General features: G+C 43.9%; 1 protein-coding gene across 1 annotated transcript in view; it reads left to right on the plus strand.

Moving 5' to 3' along the window:
- Nucleotides 1-6,128: 6,128 nt before the first annotated feature.
- The window catches only part of RB1 (RB transcriptional corepressor 1), a 262,129-nt gene continuing 254,793 nt past the window's right edge, over nt 6,129-13,464 (plus strand). Inside the window, exon 1 of the mRNA XM_088444859.1 lies at nt 6,129-6,432. Coding sequence (XP_088300985.1) covers nt 6,365-6,432 — 68 coding nt within the window. The 5' untranslated portion in view covers nt 6,129-6,364. The remainder of the gene's footprint in view (nt 6,433-13,464) is intronic.

Genomic DNA, 13,464 nt, shown 5'->3' on the forward strand with positions numbered 1-13,464 from the left:
GTCTTTGGAGCTTTGAGTCCACTGGGACAGGTGAGATACTGGACTGCGGGTTTTGGTCTGGAGACCCCCCTGCTATTATATTCACCATACCAAGATTTTGTTAGCTCCACGGCTCCGTAATTTAGGGAATCACTATACCCTATATCAGGTTTCAACAGAGTGACTGTACCTACTTTACAGATTGATTTCATTCTGGTTGCCATTAGTAACATATGCTGATTACCATCAAGGCTCTACATAGCGTTTAAAACATCTATCTTTCTTCCTATGATATATTGGAAACAGTATGTGTTTAGATCAATAATGTAACATTCAATTTCTTTTTTCATTCAATGTGTAATGTTTATATATGTTTTTAGAGTTGAACTGCAGTTAATTTTTTCATATGTTCAATAAAATAATAATATATTTATAATTTTCACAGCCTATATTTTTTATATAGTGATTAGTGCAGACACCTTATTTGTATATTTTTTTATTTACTACGTATATAGATGTTTTCAAATGGGATGCTGTTATTGTGAATTATATCAACCTCTCATTTATCCTAAAGTATTTTCCCTCACATTTTGTGCTTTATGATTCAGAGGATATCGTGTTATACAAACACATGGAATATAGGAAACAGTTATGAATCACATATACTCTGGGATATGTAACAATTCCTAAGTGACAACTGTGTTCTTTAATACACATGGAATCTGCAAAATTATGAGTCACATTGATTTTGGGATTTGCAACAATTGCTAAGTGACAGTTTCTCAGTACAGGGAATTTGTGATATAACATACTGTAAGTCACATAAAAATTGGGGATTTGCATTTATTCCTAATTAGTGAGAATTCTGTCGTGTGTGTTTTCTCATGACATAGGTTGAGTCTCACACATTTAAAGTGAGGTTTACACAATTGTTAGGAAATAATATATGTCTTCCCAACTGATTATAAACATCTTATAAATATTCCCTTTGTTGGAACTACACATTTTTCAACCAATTGATAGAGGAGATACTGGTGGTCAGTTAACAGGACCTTGAATGTAATTTTATGTTTAAACTGTTTCTTCACATATACGAATCCAACATGTCCTCAGGTCTACAGACACCGGAACGATTTATTAATACTTATGAAACATTATCTCATTTATTAAAGAACATAAAACACAGGAGACTCATAGTGGTTATAATTGTTCTATTTCATTCGATTTTAATTCCACATCGTTAACAATTTTTGCACTTTTTTGTACTTTATATTTCGCGGACAACAATATGATTTGAATTACTAATAAAGGTTATATTTTAAGTAGGGGTGAGCGGGTTCGGTTTTACTCGGATCTTTTTATTGGCTATCGCCGAACACGTGTTTTGGGTAGCGAATGAAATCGAGCCGAAATTGCGGTAAAGTGGCGATAAGAACCGAGTAAAACCGAACCCGCTCACCCCTAATTTTAATATATATACAATCTCTCCAAATCAGTTGACATATTGCTTGTCAGATTGTTTGAACAATAAGTCCGTGAGTGCCCCACAAAGGAATTACTTTCTCTCTTTGGATTCTTGATACTGTTATCTTTATTCCAGGGTGCACCTCCATTATTAACAACTCCTGATTTATTTATTTAAAATATACATTATTATTGTAACCCCTATATAGGAAGGACTTATGAGATATATATATCTGTGCGGGTAACATTGCTTCTTAGTCTAATACCACCTGACGTGCAAACCCTGACAGATGAACCAGCAGTGGCCAGCAGCACGCCGCGATCACACACAGCCCTCCCAGCGGGAGCTGAGGGAGGATCATCACAGCCACTCAGCAGCAGCCCAGCAACTATGGTGTGTGTAAGTAATGCTATGTGCATAGGCAAATGCAGGGGGGTTTCTGGTTGCCTGGAAACCCCCCTCCCCAGCCCACACCATGACCACAATAGAAATAGTAATATATAATTTTACTAGTGCTGCATGTGCTTCTCAGTATAACAAATTAAATAATTAACACCAGCCTGTGGATCTTTTAACATACATCTGTGTACCAACTAGGAGATCTGGAAAACATGCACTGTTAGGGGTGCACTGCTATAGACCATCAATATGGTTAATTATTAATACCATATAATAATACACTATCCAGTGTATGACGAGACCAATATGTACATATATGCCCAGGGTAGTGCTGGATTCTTCTGCTGCTCCCCCAGACTCCCGGACTTGCTCCAATGCTCTGGAATGGAGCCCACATCTGAAATAAAAACGTTCAGCTCATATACAATGGCTTACTGTGATCACTGGTCCTGTATATGCTGGAATTATCATGACACACTATACACTATGTATGACACATATTAAATCTATTTAAGTGCTAATTATGCCCACTTCATGGATCGGGCACACTCGCTCTAAAGTCAAGCATTTGGAAACCCCCCTCTGGAAATCCTGCGTTTGCCACTGATGCGTGTGTTTGCAAGTATGTTGTGTGTGTATGTAATGTGTGTATATGTATACTGTGTGTATGTGTATGTGCCGCGTAAATATATATATATATATATATATAGACTTCCCCCCTGAAAATCTTGTGTTTGCCCCTGTGTGCATATGTGTGTGTGTGTATATATATATATATATATATATATACACACAGTGGACAAGCAGACAGCCAGACAAGGAGACAATAGCATCACTCATGTGTGGTCCCCTGAGACAGAAGGCAGGTGGCTGTGTTCATAACTGCACAGGGAGCTGCTCTCTTATGTGAGGTGCGGTGAGCGCTGCACATGGTGCTTATAGTCAATTGCTCCCCTGCTGTTTCTTAAGGAGCGTACACACTAGACGATATGCTCCCTGAGCGATATCGTCTAGTGTGTCCCCGACAGAGTGTGCTCAATGTCGTTCATGACATTGAGCACACCCGCATTAATGATATCGTTCAGCGCCGGGCTCTCTCCCCCATTCCCCAACATGCAACAACCTGACAATATTGTCAGGTTGGCCTGCATGTTTACCCGATGAACGATAATGACGAACTACCCTTGGGAACGCGCATCATCGTTATCGTTCATAGTTTTGTTTAAAATGGACGATAAAGTGTACGACTGAACGATAACTATATCATTATCGTTCAGTCGTCCACTTTAATCGCCCAGTGTGTACGCACCTTTACTGTTACCATCTTCCTTCATGGACAATATATAATACCGTATATAATGAGCACTATGGACTGTGGTTGTTTATTTCTCAGTACTGCCAGTACAGTGAGGGAGTGATGTACCATGCTTAATTAGGGGTTATTATAAATTGCATAACTGATTAACATCTACCTGGAGCATACTCCTTACTTAAGAAGATTTTTGCAATTATCAGGAATGACAAATAAATTGGCTTCCAAAGTTTCTTATTTCTGAATCTGCGACCATTTCTACATTTACAGTGTTTGGAGATTATGAGATACATGCTATATGTACTATCTTATAAGCATATCATCCCTGGACAAAACCAGTGGCATGAGAACTACACAAGTGTATTTATTAGTATTACCTTGCTTTATGCGGTTTCATGAGATTTATGTGATTTTATTTATTGTTGAAGGATTCATTGATGGTTTTAGGTTTAAATATTTTACATTTGTGAAATAAAATTTATTTACTTCAGTGGTTATTACAATATCTATGGACACAATCTTTTTTTTTTCTTTGTAGTCGTTTGGTGGATTACAGGTAGATATCCTCTGATTGCAGTCAGTATTTATAGCTGTTTTATCTAAGAAACAGTCCAGTTCAAGTGCTTAAGGTATGCATGTGTTTTATTTTTTTGTCAAATTAAGATATTAAATTATAACATAAAATATACAGCACCATCATTAACAACAATTTTAATGCAGAAAATGATGATAGTGACTGCTGTATATTTTGCTCTGGGGCATCTACTGTATATTTCAGCTATGTTAACAATGACATTTGATGTATCTTTGCTCCAGATGCATTTTTGATCTCTAAGGTGTGCAACTGAAAATACAAATGTAATTCACATATTTACGCAAAGGATGCATCTTAATGGCCAACTCTGAATGATGCCCAATATGCCTAGAAAGCAGTGATGTGCGGTGAGGTGAGGCAGAGTCTTTCCTGTCATACTTAGCTATACTCCAGAATTTTGACTATAAAATTATACGATAAATGTAAAGAAATATTATAAATATCTTCTTTGTATTATTCTAATAATTGTTATAGTCAAAACTCTGGAGTAAAACATGTATGGCAGGTGAGGCACTGCCTCCCCTGTCTACCTTATCCGCACATTCCTGATCAAAACTCACCAAATTTCCTGCACTATATACTGCTGCACCTTTGTATAATGCCCACATGTACCCTCGGGTTCATACATGTATCTGTAAGTCTGGCTCTGATACTAGCCAGTGCTCCCCAGCCATTTACCTCACTGCACGTCATTGCTAGAAAGCATAGCTATCCAACTAGTATACTTCCAAAACTCCTTTTTAGGAATAAAATACTGTAATCTAGATTTGTTATTTAATATTTTTAAAAACACAAAATTGGATTCATTTAGGATATGTCATTGTGATAATAAAGAAAAGGTACAAAAGCCTTGGAAGAAGTGCCACGTAACTTGTGTGCTGTATGAATAATTAAAGAAAATTTAGAGTTATATTATTACTGTAGAAGAGGATACATGCATTATTAATAAATAAATACAGTTGCATTTGAGGTACAATATTATTACATCTGATTTCCATAGCTAAGTATGTAAAACTTATTGACCTTTCTACAAAATTTTAGCATTTTCAACATTAGATCATTTGAGTATGAAGGCTTGTTTAAACTCTGCATTCCGGATTCAATGTTGCTTATACCATGTACTGAGTAGTTAATGGGATACAACGGAACTTATATTAAGATAATATAATAAGGTAAATAATATTATTTTTTAATGCAACTAAATCACATGCTGGGAAGTTGCTGCCGCCATGGAGGAGTGAAACTGAGAGTTGTTGGTGAGGGTATGCGCCGGGACTGCTGCACAGGCCCGAGCCAGTGCTATGGCTGCCGCCAGGGAGGAGTGAGACGGAGAGTTGTGGGTGAGGGTATGCGCTGGGACTGCTGCACGGGTCCGAGCCGAGGCTAGGGCTGCCGCCAGGGAGGAGTGACATGGAGAGTTGTTGGTGAGGGTATGCATACCCTCCAACATCACCCGTTCCATTAGGTACAAAACACTCTGCTCCTGGGCTTCTCTCCTAATATGATTGCAGTCACCTGTGTTGAGCTAGGTAATTGATGAGACAGGTGTTTCACCACAGGTGTCTGCAATCATAAAGTAAGAGGGAAGTCCAGGAGCAGAGCATTTTGTACCTAATGGAATGGGTCATGTTGGAGGGTCTGGGTATGCGCCAGGACTGCTGCATGGGTCCGAGACGAGGCTAGGGCTGCCGACAGGGAGGAGTGAGACAGAGAGTTGTGGGTGAGAGGGGCGCCAGACGTGTCACACTGACATAAGAAGCTGATGAGGAACAGCGACACCAATGAGTAGGGGCAGGCTATAGATAGAGGCGGCAGCTGATGGTCTGACACAGAGCTCTCTACTGGTGTATGGTGGATTCTCAGGTGCCAGGAAGAGGTGCCATGTATTGGACAGCCGTGACGGTGCACTCTGGGTACATAGTTACAGTCACAAGTGGGGTGAATATGTTGTGGGCAATGGAGGAGGTGCCCCTTTAGTGCTGTAGCTTGGTGGCAGTTGCCTCCATTGTCTCCCATAGTTCTGCCCCTGGACAAAAGAGAAATTGAATGTAAAACGATGTGAGTAAACGCGAACCACCCTACTACAAATGTCAGATGTATTTTGTGCTACATTTTGGAAAACCATACATTACTGGTACTAGCACATTTCTATTACACTGCTGCACAGACAGATTTGGTGCGTGCAATACAGATTTTTTTTCGTGACCACACTGTAAAAGCTCGCTGCTGCTGGCGCTGCCCAAGACAAATATGGCAGCTGATGATATCCAGGCTGGCTAGCTACTTCCGCCCATAGATGAGGCATCTCCATGGTTGCCTAGTAACATCAGGCGGAAGTTACTTTTTTTTATCACTTTTTCCCGCGGTTACAGTGTAGAGTGAGTGAAGGCTGCAGCAGGCAGGGAAGCCGGCGGAAGACTCACAGAGAGCGGATCTATGCGTGCAGCTCCTTGGTGTCAGTACCCACCGTAACCTACAGCTGATTGCCAGCTCAGACACCGTACATAGTACTGTTATTTATTGGTAGTCCCCCGGACACCTCTCCCTGAAGCTGCGTCTGTGGGTTGTTGACTATACCCTAGCGCTGTCCTCACCCCCCTGCCTGTCACCGGTAATGCCGCCCAAGAGCCCACGGAGAGGTGTACCCAGCCGCCCCCAGGAGGAGTCCCCCAGCTCTGGCGGGTGAGTGGTTATAAAGTTGCCAACTGGTCTCACATTTTAAAGACTGACCTGGCTTTTCAGGCTTTGTTTTATTTTGTATGTTGGGTACAGTCTGGTTATTTATGAGTTAATACTTGAAGGGACGCATTTACAAATGCATTAAATGACATTATGCCCATGTGGTACAGAATGGTTTTACCCCAAAAGTGTCTGTACATAACTTCTTTGACTGTATGTTTTATTTATTTATAGGCATTTTGGGGACCTACATTTTTTGGGGGGATTCTGACCCATGTGTTACACCCCTCTGGATTACTGTCCTGTGGTAATAAGTAATGGAAGTGGTGTTCTAACAACATGTGTGTTGTGTTGTAAGATGACAAAACACACCCTATTATGTTATGTGGCCGGCCTTCATATTTACCATTGTCAACATGGAATGCAAGAGAAACACTGTTAGTAAACAATATAGTGTAACCCTTTTAGATGGGCAGAATACATTTTAGATTTAATCAAATGATATTTGGTGGTACACCAAGGTGTGTAATTGTAAAGCTGGTCTCTTATAGCTACTTAATAGGGTTCCCACTCCTCAGATGTATATTTACTAAAGTGAAAGTTTATAGGAGTGGAGATGTTGCCCATAGCAACCAGATTATAGCTATTATCTTCTAGAAGGTGCTAGTTAAATGTTAAGTAGAATCTGATTGGTTGCTATGGGCAACATCTCCACTTCTAAAAACACTCACTTTAGTAAATATACCCCCTGGGTCTTTGAAATAAGTATCATTGAAAAGGTTGGAGATGTCCTTAATCAGAAGAGACATGTCTTCCCAAATGTGATTAAAAACTTTGGGAACAGAAAGCAACAAAGTCTCTGCTCCTTTAATTAAGGAAATAGATCCTGAATAACTTTTCAGTCCTGTTGTGCAGTTTAGTGTTCAGAGGGTTTATTATATGTTTGTTGGATCATGATCTATATATTTACTCCATATAGCTAGACAAAATAAGGCTCTGAAAAATTGCAATTATGTCCTTTCATCCAACTAATAGGGATATGCATACACTGATAGGGAGATAAATTTTAATTTTTTTCACAATATGCCAAAAAGGTAGTAGAAAGTGAATTTCTGTACTGTACATATAACAAAGGGAGGAAATTTGGCTTCCATTACACATTATGCGGGACGCTGCTGGAGGTGGAGATCCCAGACTTGACTGGGAGTGGCAGGGTCTCCCAATTGGGTTGTACTGATCTCTTTCCAGGGATTTATTTTCTTTTATTGTTGAGAATGTGAATGTTGTCCTGCTGGATCAGAGAAGTTCTACAGAAGTATCTGTGACAGTCTTCAGCTGTCATGGCTCCTGGGTGACATGATTCATCCAGACAAACTAGCTCAGGTCTTGAGTCCTAGTTTGAAAGAGTTTGGATACAGTGACCCAACTCTTCTGTTACATTTATAAGTAGAACAAACTATTCCTGGGTGACAGACTTCACTCTAATTGATATGGGTCTTACATGTGATACAACAACCCTGCTAGTATTTCTCTTCACACAGTGTCCCAGCTACCAAGTGGGTTACCTATGATGCAGCATCCAGAGTTAGAGGATTTGCCCAGGTTCAGTGACCAATTGTTGGGCGAGAGGATATACTTTGTCATAACACTTGCCCTATTACAGTGGTTATCAAACTCTGTGGGAGATGTATTCTAACACTTCCTGTTTTGCCTCTTTCCCGAGGTTGAAGCTGGAAGCAGTACAGATGACATGTATTAACTCATCTGCCAGACTGGGGGAGTGAAAACTCTCCCCTTCGGTGATCCCCACCAGAGCCCTAGGCTGATAGGCTGTGCATCCTTCTCGGCTGGCTCCACTGGGCATGCGCGAGATCTCTCTAGCATCACAGGATCTCGCTGTGATGTGCAGCCGCTGTGGTGTTGGGGAAACAGCCACAGCTGTCAGAACGTTCAGTATCACAGACTGTTTATACATTGCCCAGCATATGGGCACACTATCTTGTAGATATCGCTAACGACAGGGGAGCATAGTGCCCCTGTCACTTACCACCGAACCTCACTTTAATACATGGGGGAGTAGCCGTATCGGCGTACATAACGTGCGCAGATACCACTCTCCCCCGTTATCGCAGGGTCATACATCTTCTACTGTGTCCTCAGGACCCCAAAATGTTTAAGTTTTCCAGGTTACCTAGTTGGTGCACAGGTGTACTCATTATTCACTGACACATTTAGACAATCCACTGGTGCAGCCAATTATTTCACTTGTGATTCTATGAGGAGACCTGTAAAACATGCGCTGCTTGCGGTTCTGAAGGCCCTTTTTAGAACCTATGCCCTAACACATTGACCATACACATAGGTTACAGGATTAACTGACATGCAGTAGCCTGGTGTAGCTGCCCATGACCATTATGGCAGGCTTCTCAAATTGATGCAATCTTGAGTATCAGAATAATACTTGCATAATGGTAATATTGAGTGTTTTCTTGAATGTTTATATAGAACAGTATATTTCTTAACCACCTTCAGGTCTTTATCACAGAGGTTGTGCTTTATATTTATTATGTACAATTCTAGAAAGCCAGGTCTAGTAAATTTTAAGGAATCGGGCAATTTCCAAGCTTGTGCCTATTTATTGTCAGAAATGTAGCGATCACTCACCAGGAAGTGCATAGTAAGCAGTAATAAAGCGATTGGTGCATAGGTTATAGCAGCATATACCTTATGTGGTGACAGGACTCTGGAGGTACAGGCTTCATTGACAGGTATTTTACACCATTTCTTCCTAGAAGACCAATTAATTCACACTGGGCTGTCATGCCTTATAAAGGACGTAACCCCTCCCAATTATGTGAGCTAGGGGTGGAGCTGTCAGGCTCCATGAGGTTCTCTCCCTTTTCTCACATGGGACCAGTTAAACTGCTGTCTATTGAATAGAACTAATTTTAATGCAATGGAAATATTGTGGATCCACTACTTAAACACTGACTACATCAGTGCTTGCCAACCCGTAGCTTGCGAGCTTCCGGTAGCTCACTGTCTAAATTTTGGTAGGTTGTCTAGCTGCAGTACTGCCGAGTCAACTAGGAGGAAGCAACCTCTGATGCACGCTCCCCTGTGGCGTCAACGCCGTGGATGGAGCCACGGGTAAGCGCGTCAGTGATTGCCATGGTCGCTAGGGCAATCACCTGACATGCTTCCGCGTGGCTCCACCAACGGCGTCTACGCCACGGCAGTGCGGCACAATACGTGACGGACACCGCAAGTGACTACCGTCCAGCCCTGACAGAAAATCACACAGCAGCCTGCCTATATGTTTTGCTTGGTAATTACAGTGAAATGTGTCTGTCCTTAAACTTTATTTACAAATCGCTACAATATCGCTGTATTAATCAAATGCATTGTTTTCTATGAAACATTTATTTCATTTTCATTAAATGACCTTCGATTGTTTGGTTATTAGCCAGATTTTTATTTTTTTTCCATAATTTTAGTAGCTCTTCAGGAGGTTTAATTTTTCTCTAGTAGCTCACACCTCAGTTAAGGTTGGCGACCGCTGGACTACATTTTGCACAGCAGAATAAGCATCAAACTAATTCACCAAAAGGAAAAAAAGGAGTGAGGCAAAACATGTGAATTACTTTATCACCAGTCATACATGAGATACGTTTAGGAAGCCGGCGGCCGCAATCCCGACCGCCGGCTTCCCGAATCCTCTATCCCGTCTAGGGTTAAATGACAGGCGTCTAAAATCTAGACGCCTGTCATTTTCCCGACGCTGGGAGACGGACGCCCGGCATCCCGATCAGTCAATTCTGACGTCCATGTTGTCGCTTCTACACCCCGCTGGTACCAGAGCGCCGGTACGGATCCGGGGATCTTGGTGGGTAACTGGGGTCACAGCTAGCGGTGACCCCGGTTGCCCGGACTGTGGCCGGACTCAAGGGGATTGCAGGTAAGCGGCGAGGTCCCGCGGGGGGTCCTCGCCGAATAACACAGTCCTTAGTCCCCAGGTAGGGGGCTCCCTGGGGACTGGCCGCAGTGTGGACCAGGCTACTGATCCCTGCGCTTCCACTACCCCCTGGGACAGTGGGCTGGACAGAAACAGCATTGTCCAGCGTCCCAGGGGTTAAATGCATGCCAGGCTAGCGCTCTTTCCCTGCTCGGCAGTTGGCGCCTCCCCCGCTGCACATGGCCTCTCCACTGGGGTTAGGCATCTGCATGCGCTCCTCCCCCGGACCAGCCTCATTTCTGCTCCTCGGTGGCCATTTTATGAACAACTTGGCAAGCGCTGTTGGACGCTGATAACGGCGGCATCGTGGTCTGGGTCCCCCCACATACCTCTCCTCCGGTGCAAGGTCAGTGTATGCAGCGCTGTTTCCTACCAGACTCAGGTCTGTGTAGTTGACAAAGCGCAGATAGTGCAGGGTTTTTGTATTCTGCATTGTATGTGACTTAATGCTAGCTGCTCCCTGTTACTTTCACAACTGTCAGTCATTTTTTTTTTTTTTAACTATCCCTTCTCTGCTAAAGCCCTTGTGGTGCGGTGTTGCAAGGGGGTTATTACCTCACTATACAGTTTATTGTGAGTGCTGTTGTCACATACAGCTCCGGGTCACACAGGATGTCTGACAGTGAGCTTGAGTTCTCCACTCAGCCTAAGTGTACTATATGCTTCGTACCACTGGCAGAGGGTGATGGTAACTCTGATGGGTTATGTACGGCGTGTCTTAGACAGGCACGGCCAATTTCTGTCACTGCACCTGTGCAGGAGCTACCGTGGGCTTGTTTTGCTAAGGCACTTACAACCCTAGTGGGCCAGCTGGCGACACCCCCTGCGTTTCCCCAGATGGGGCTCTCACAGCAGTCTATGGTGTCGTCCCCTATTCAGGGGTTCCCCAGACAGTTGGTAGTGCCTCAGAGTTTCCCGATATCGCCCCCTCAGGTCATCTATGAACCTGCGTGGGTTAGCTCATTGTCTACCTCTGTGCAACATCTGTCGGATGTTTTACAAGGGGAGTCGTCGTTGCGGCCACAGAAGCGTCAGCTGCAACCTCAGCATGATCAGGGTGATCAGGATGATGTGACGACAGCTGACGGTGAGATGTTGGACCTGTCGGACCCAGACACTTCCCGTAATAGAGAGACGGAGTCTAAGGTCTATATACCAGGCCTCATACGTGCGGTGTGCACAGCCTTGATTATTGAGGATGACGTACCTCCTGTAGCCAAATCAAAATATGCCTTTTTCAGGGATATTAAAGGTGATGCTACGGTGTTTCCCCTATCTGGTCAGCTAGTGGATCATTTAGAGGAGGCGTGGAAAACGCCGGGTAAATGTTACCAGCCCCCTAGATGTATGGCGGTAGCATACCCTTTGTGCAGAAAATATATTTTTCAAAATGGGAGAACTCTCCACGAGTGGATTCTCACGTCACACGTCTAGTAAGAAGTGCTACATTGCCAATACCCTCCATGTCCTCCTTAAAGGATCCCACAGATCGCAAGGTGAAATATGTCTAAAATCTATGTATTCCCTTGCAGGAGGTGTGTCCCGACCGGCTATGGCCGTGTGCTGGGTGGCTAGAGCCATGGAACAGTGGGCTGATACCCTGGAGGCATCCCTGGACCCAGACTTGTCACCTGAGCAGGGGAAGTTGGTGGGTAATTTAAGGGACTCAGCTACCTACATTAATGAGGCAGCGTTGGATATGGGCTTGCTTCCGTCTAAGATCTCCTCGGCAGCGGTGGCGGCTCGTCGTATCCTGTGGCTGCGGTCTTGGAAGGCGGATGCTGATTCCAAAAAGGGTTTGGAGGGTTTACCCTTCAATGGAGAAGTCCTATTTGGCCCTGACCTGGACAAAATTGTGGCCACTCTAGCAGCAGCTAAGTCCGCGTGCTTGCCATCAGCTACAGTCCCATCAGGGTCGGGTTCTTCGTCCTTTCAGCTCTACAGAACGCAGAATAAGTCCAGGGTACAGTCCTTCCCAAGAAGGACTGCCGCTAAGAAACCTGCAAAGCCTAAGAAGAAGGCTTGGAGTACCAGATGTCCTCCTCCCAAGTCCGATGACAAACCTTTTGCCTGATGGGACGGTCCTCTCTTTGGGGGACCCCAAAGTGGGAGGCTGACTTCTGAAATTCGCCCGGAGCTGCTGTCTGACCACTTCAGACACGTGGGTCAGACAAGTGGTCTCTCAGGGGTACGTCCTCTCCTTCCGCAGGAGACCTCCCAGCCGATTTTTCTCCAGGACAGGACAGGGCCTGGGAATTCAAGAAAGTATTGCACTCGATGCTCCAGGATGGAGTTATAGTGCCAGTTCCTTTGTCTCAGAAGGAATTGGGGTATTACTCCAATCTTTTTCTGGTACAGGAACCCAATGAGTCTTACTGGCCAATACTCAACCTCAAATCTCTCAACAAATTTTTGAGGGTTCTTCGGGTCAGGATGCAGACCCTGCGCTTCCAGCGATGGAACCTGGGAATTTCATGGTGTTGCTGGATATTCAGGACGCTTACCTGCATATCCCTATTGTCTCAGCGCACCAGCGCTTCCTCAGGTTTGCAGTGGTCGAGGACAACTTCTAGTTTCAGGCTCTGCCTTTCGGTCTGGCTACAGCACCTCGGGTGTTCGCCAAGGTCATGGCAGCCCACCTGCGGATGCAGGGAGTTCGCCTGTTACCTTATCTGGACGATCTCCTGTTGTTGGCGGAGTCTCCAGAGAAACTTCAGCGCCATCTGCAACTAACAGTCTCTGTATTGCAGACTCACGGCTGGCTGATAAATTGGAAAAAGTCCTCCCTGGTACCATCACAGAGGATGCTCCATCTAGGAGCTCTATTGGATTCCCAACATCAGAGGATCTTTGTGACGGGAGAAAAGATCTCTGCGTTACAGGCAAAAGTTCGTCTTTGCCTGCAGAGTCGCCGGGTGTCTCTTCACTCGGCACTGAGGTTACTGGGGTCCATGGTATCCATGTTTGACATTGGTGCAGTTGGACCAGTTTCACTCGAGACCTCTGCAGAAGCTGATCCT

The sequence above is a fragment of the Taudactylus pleione genome, unplaced genomic scaffold (assembly GCF_031769625.1).
Source record: "Taudactylus pleione unplaced genomic scaffold, aTauple2 ptg000005l, whole genome shotgun sequence".
NCBI lineage: Eukaryota > Metazoa > Chordata > Amphibia > Anura > Myobatrachidae > Taudactylus > Taudactylus pleione.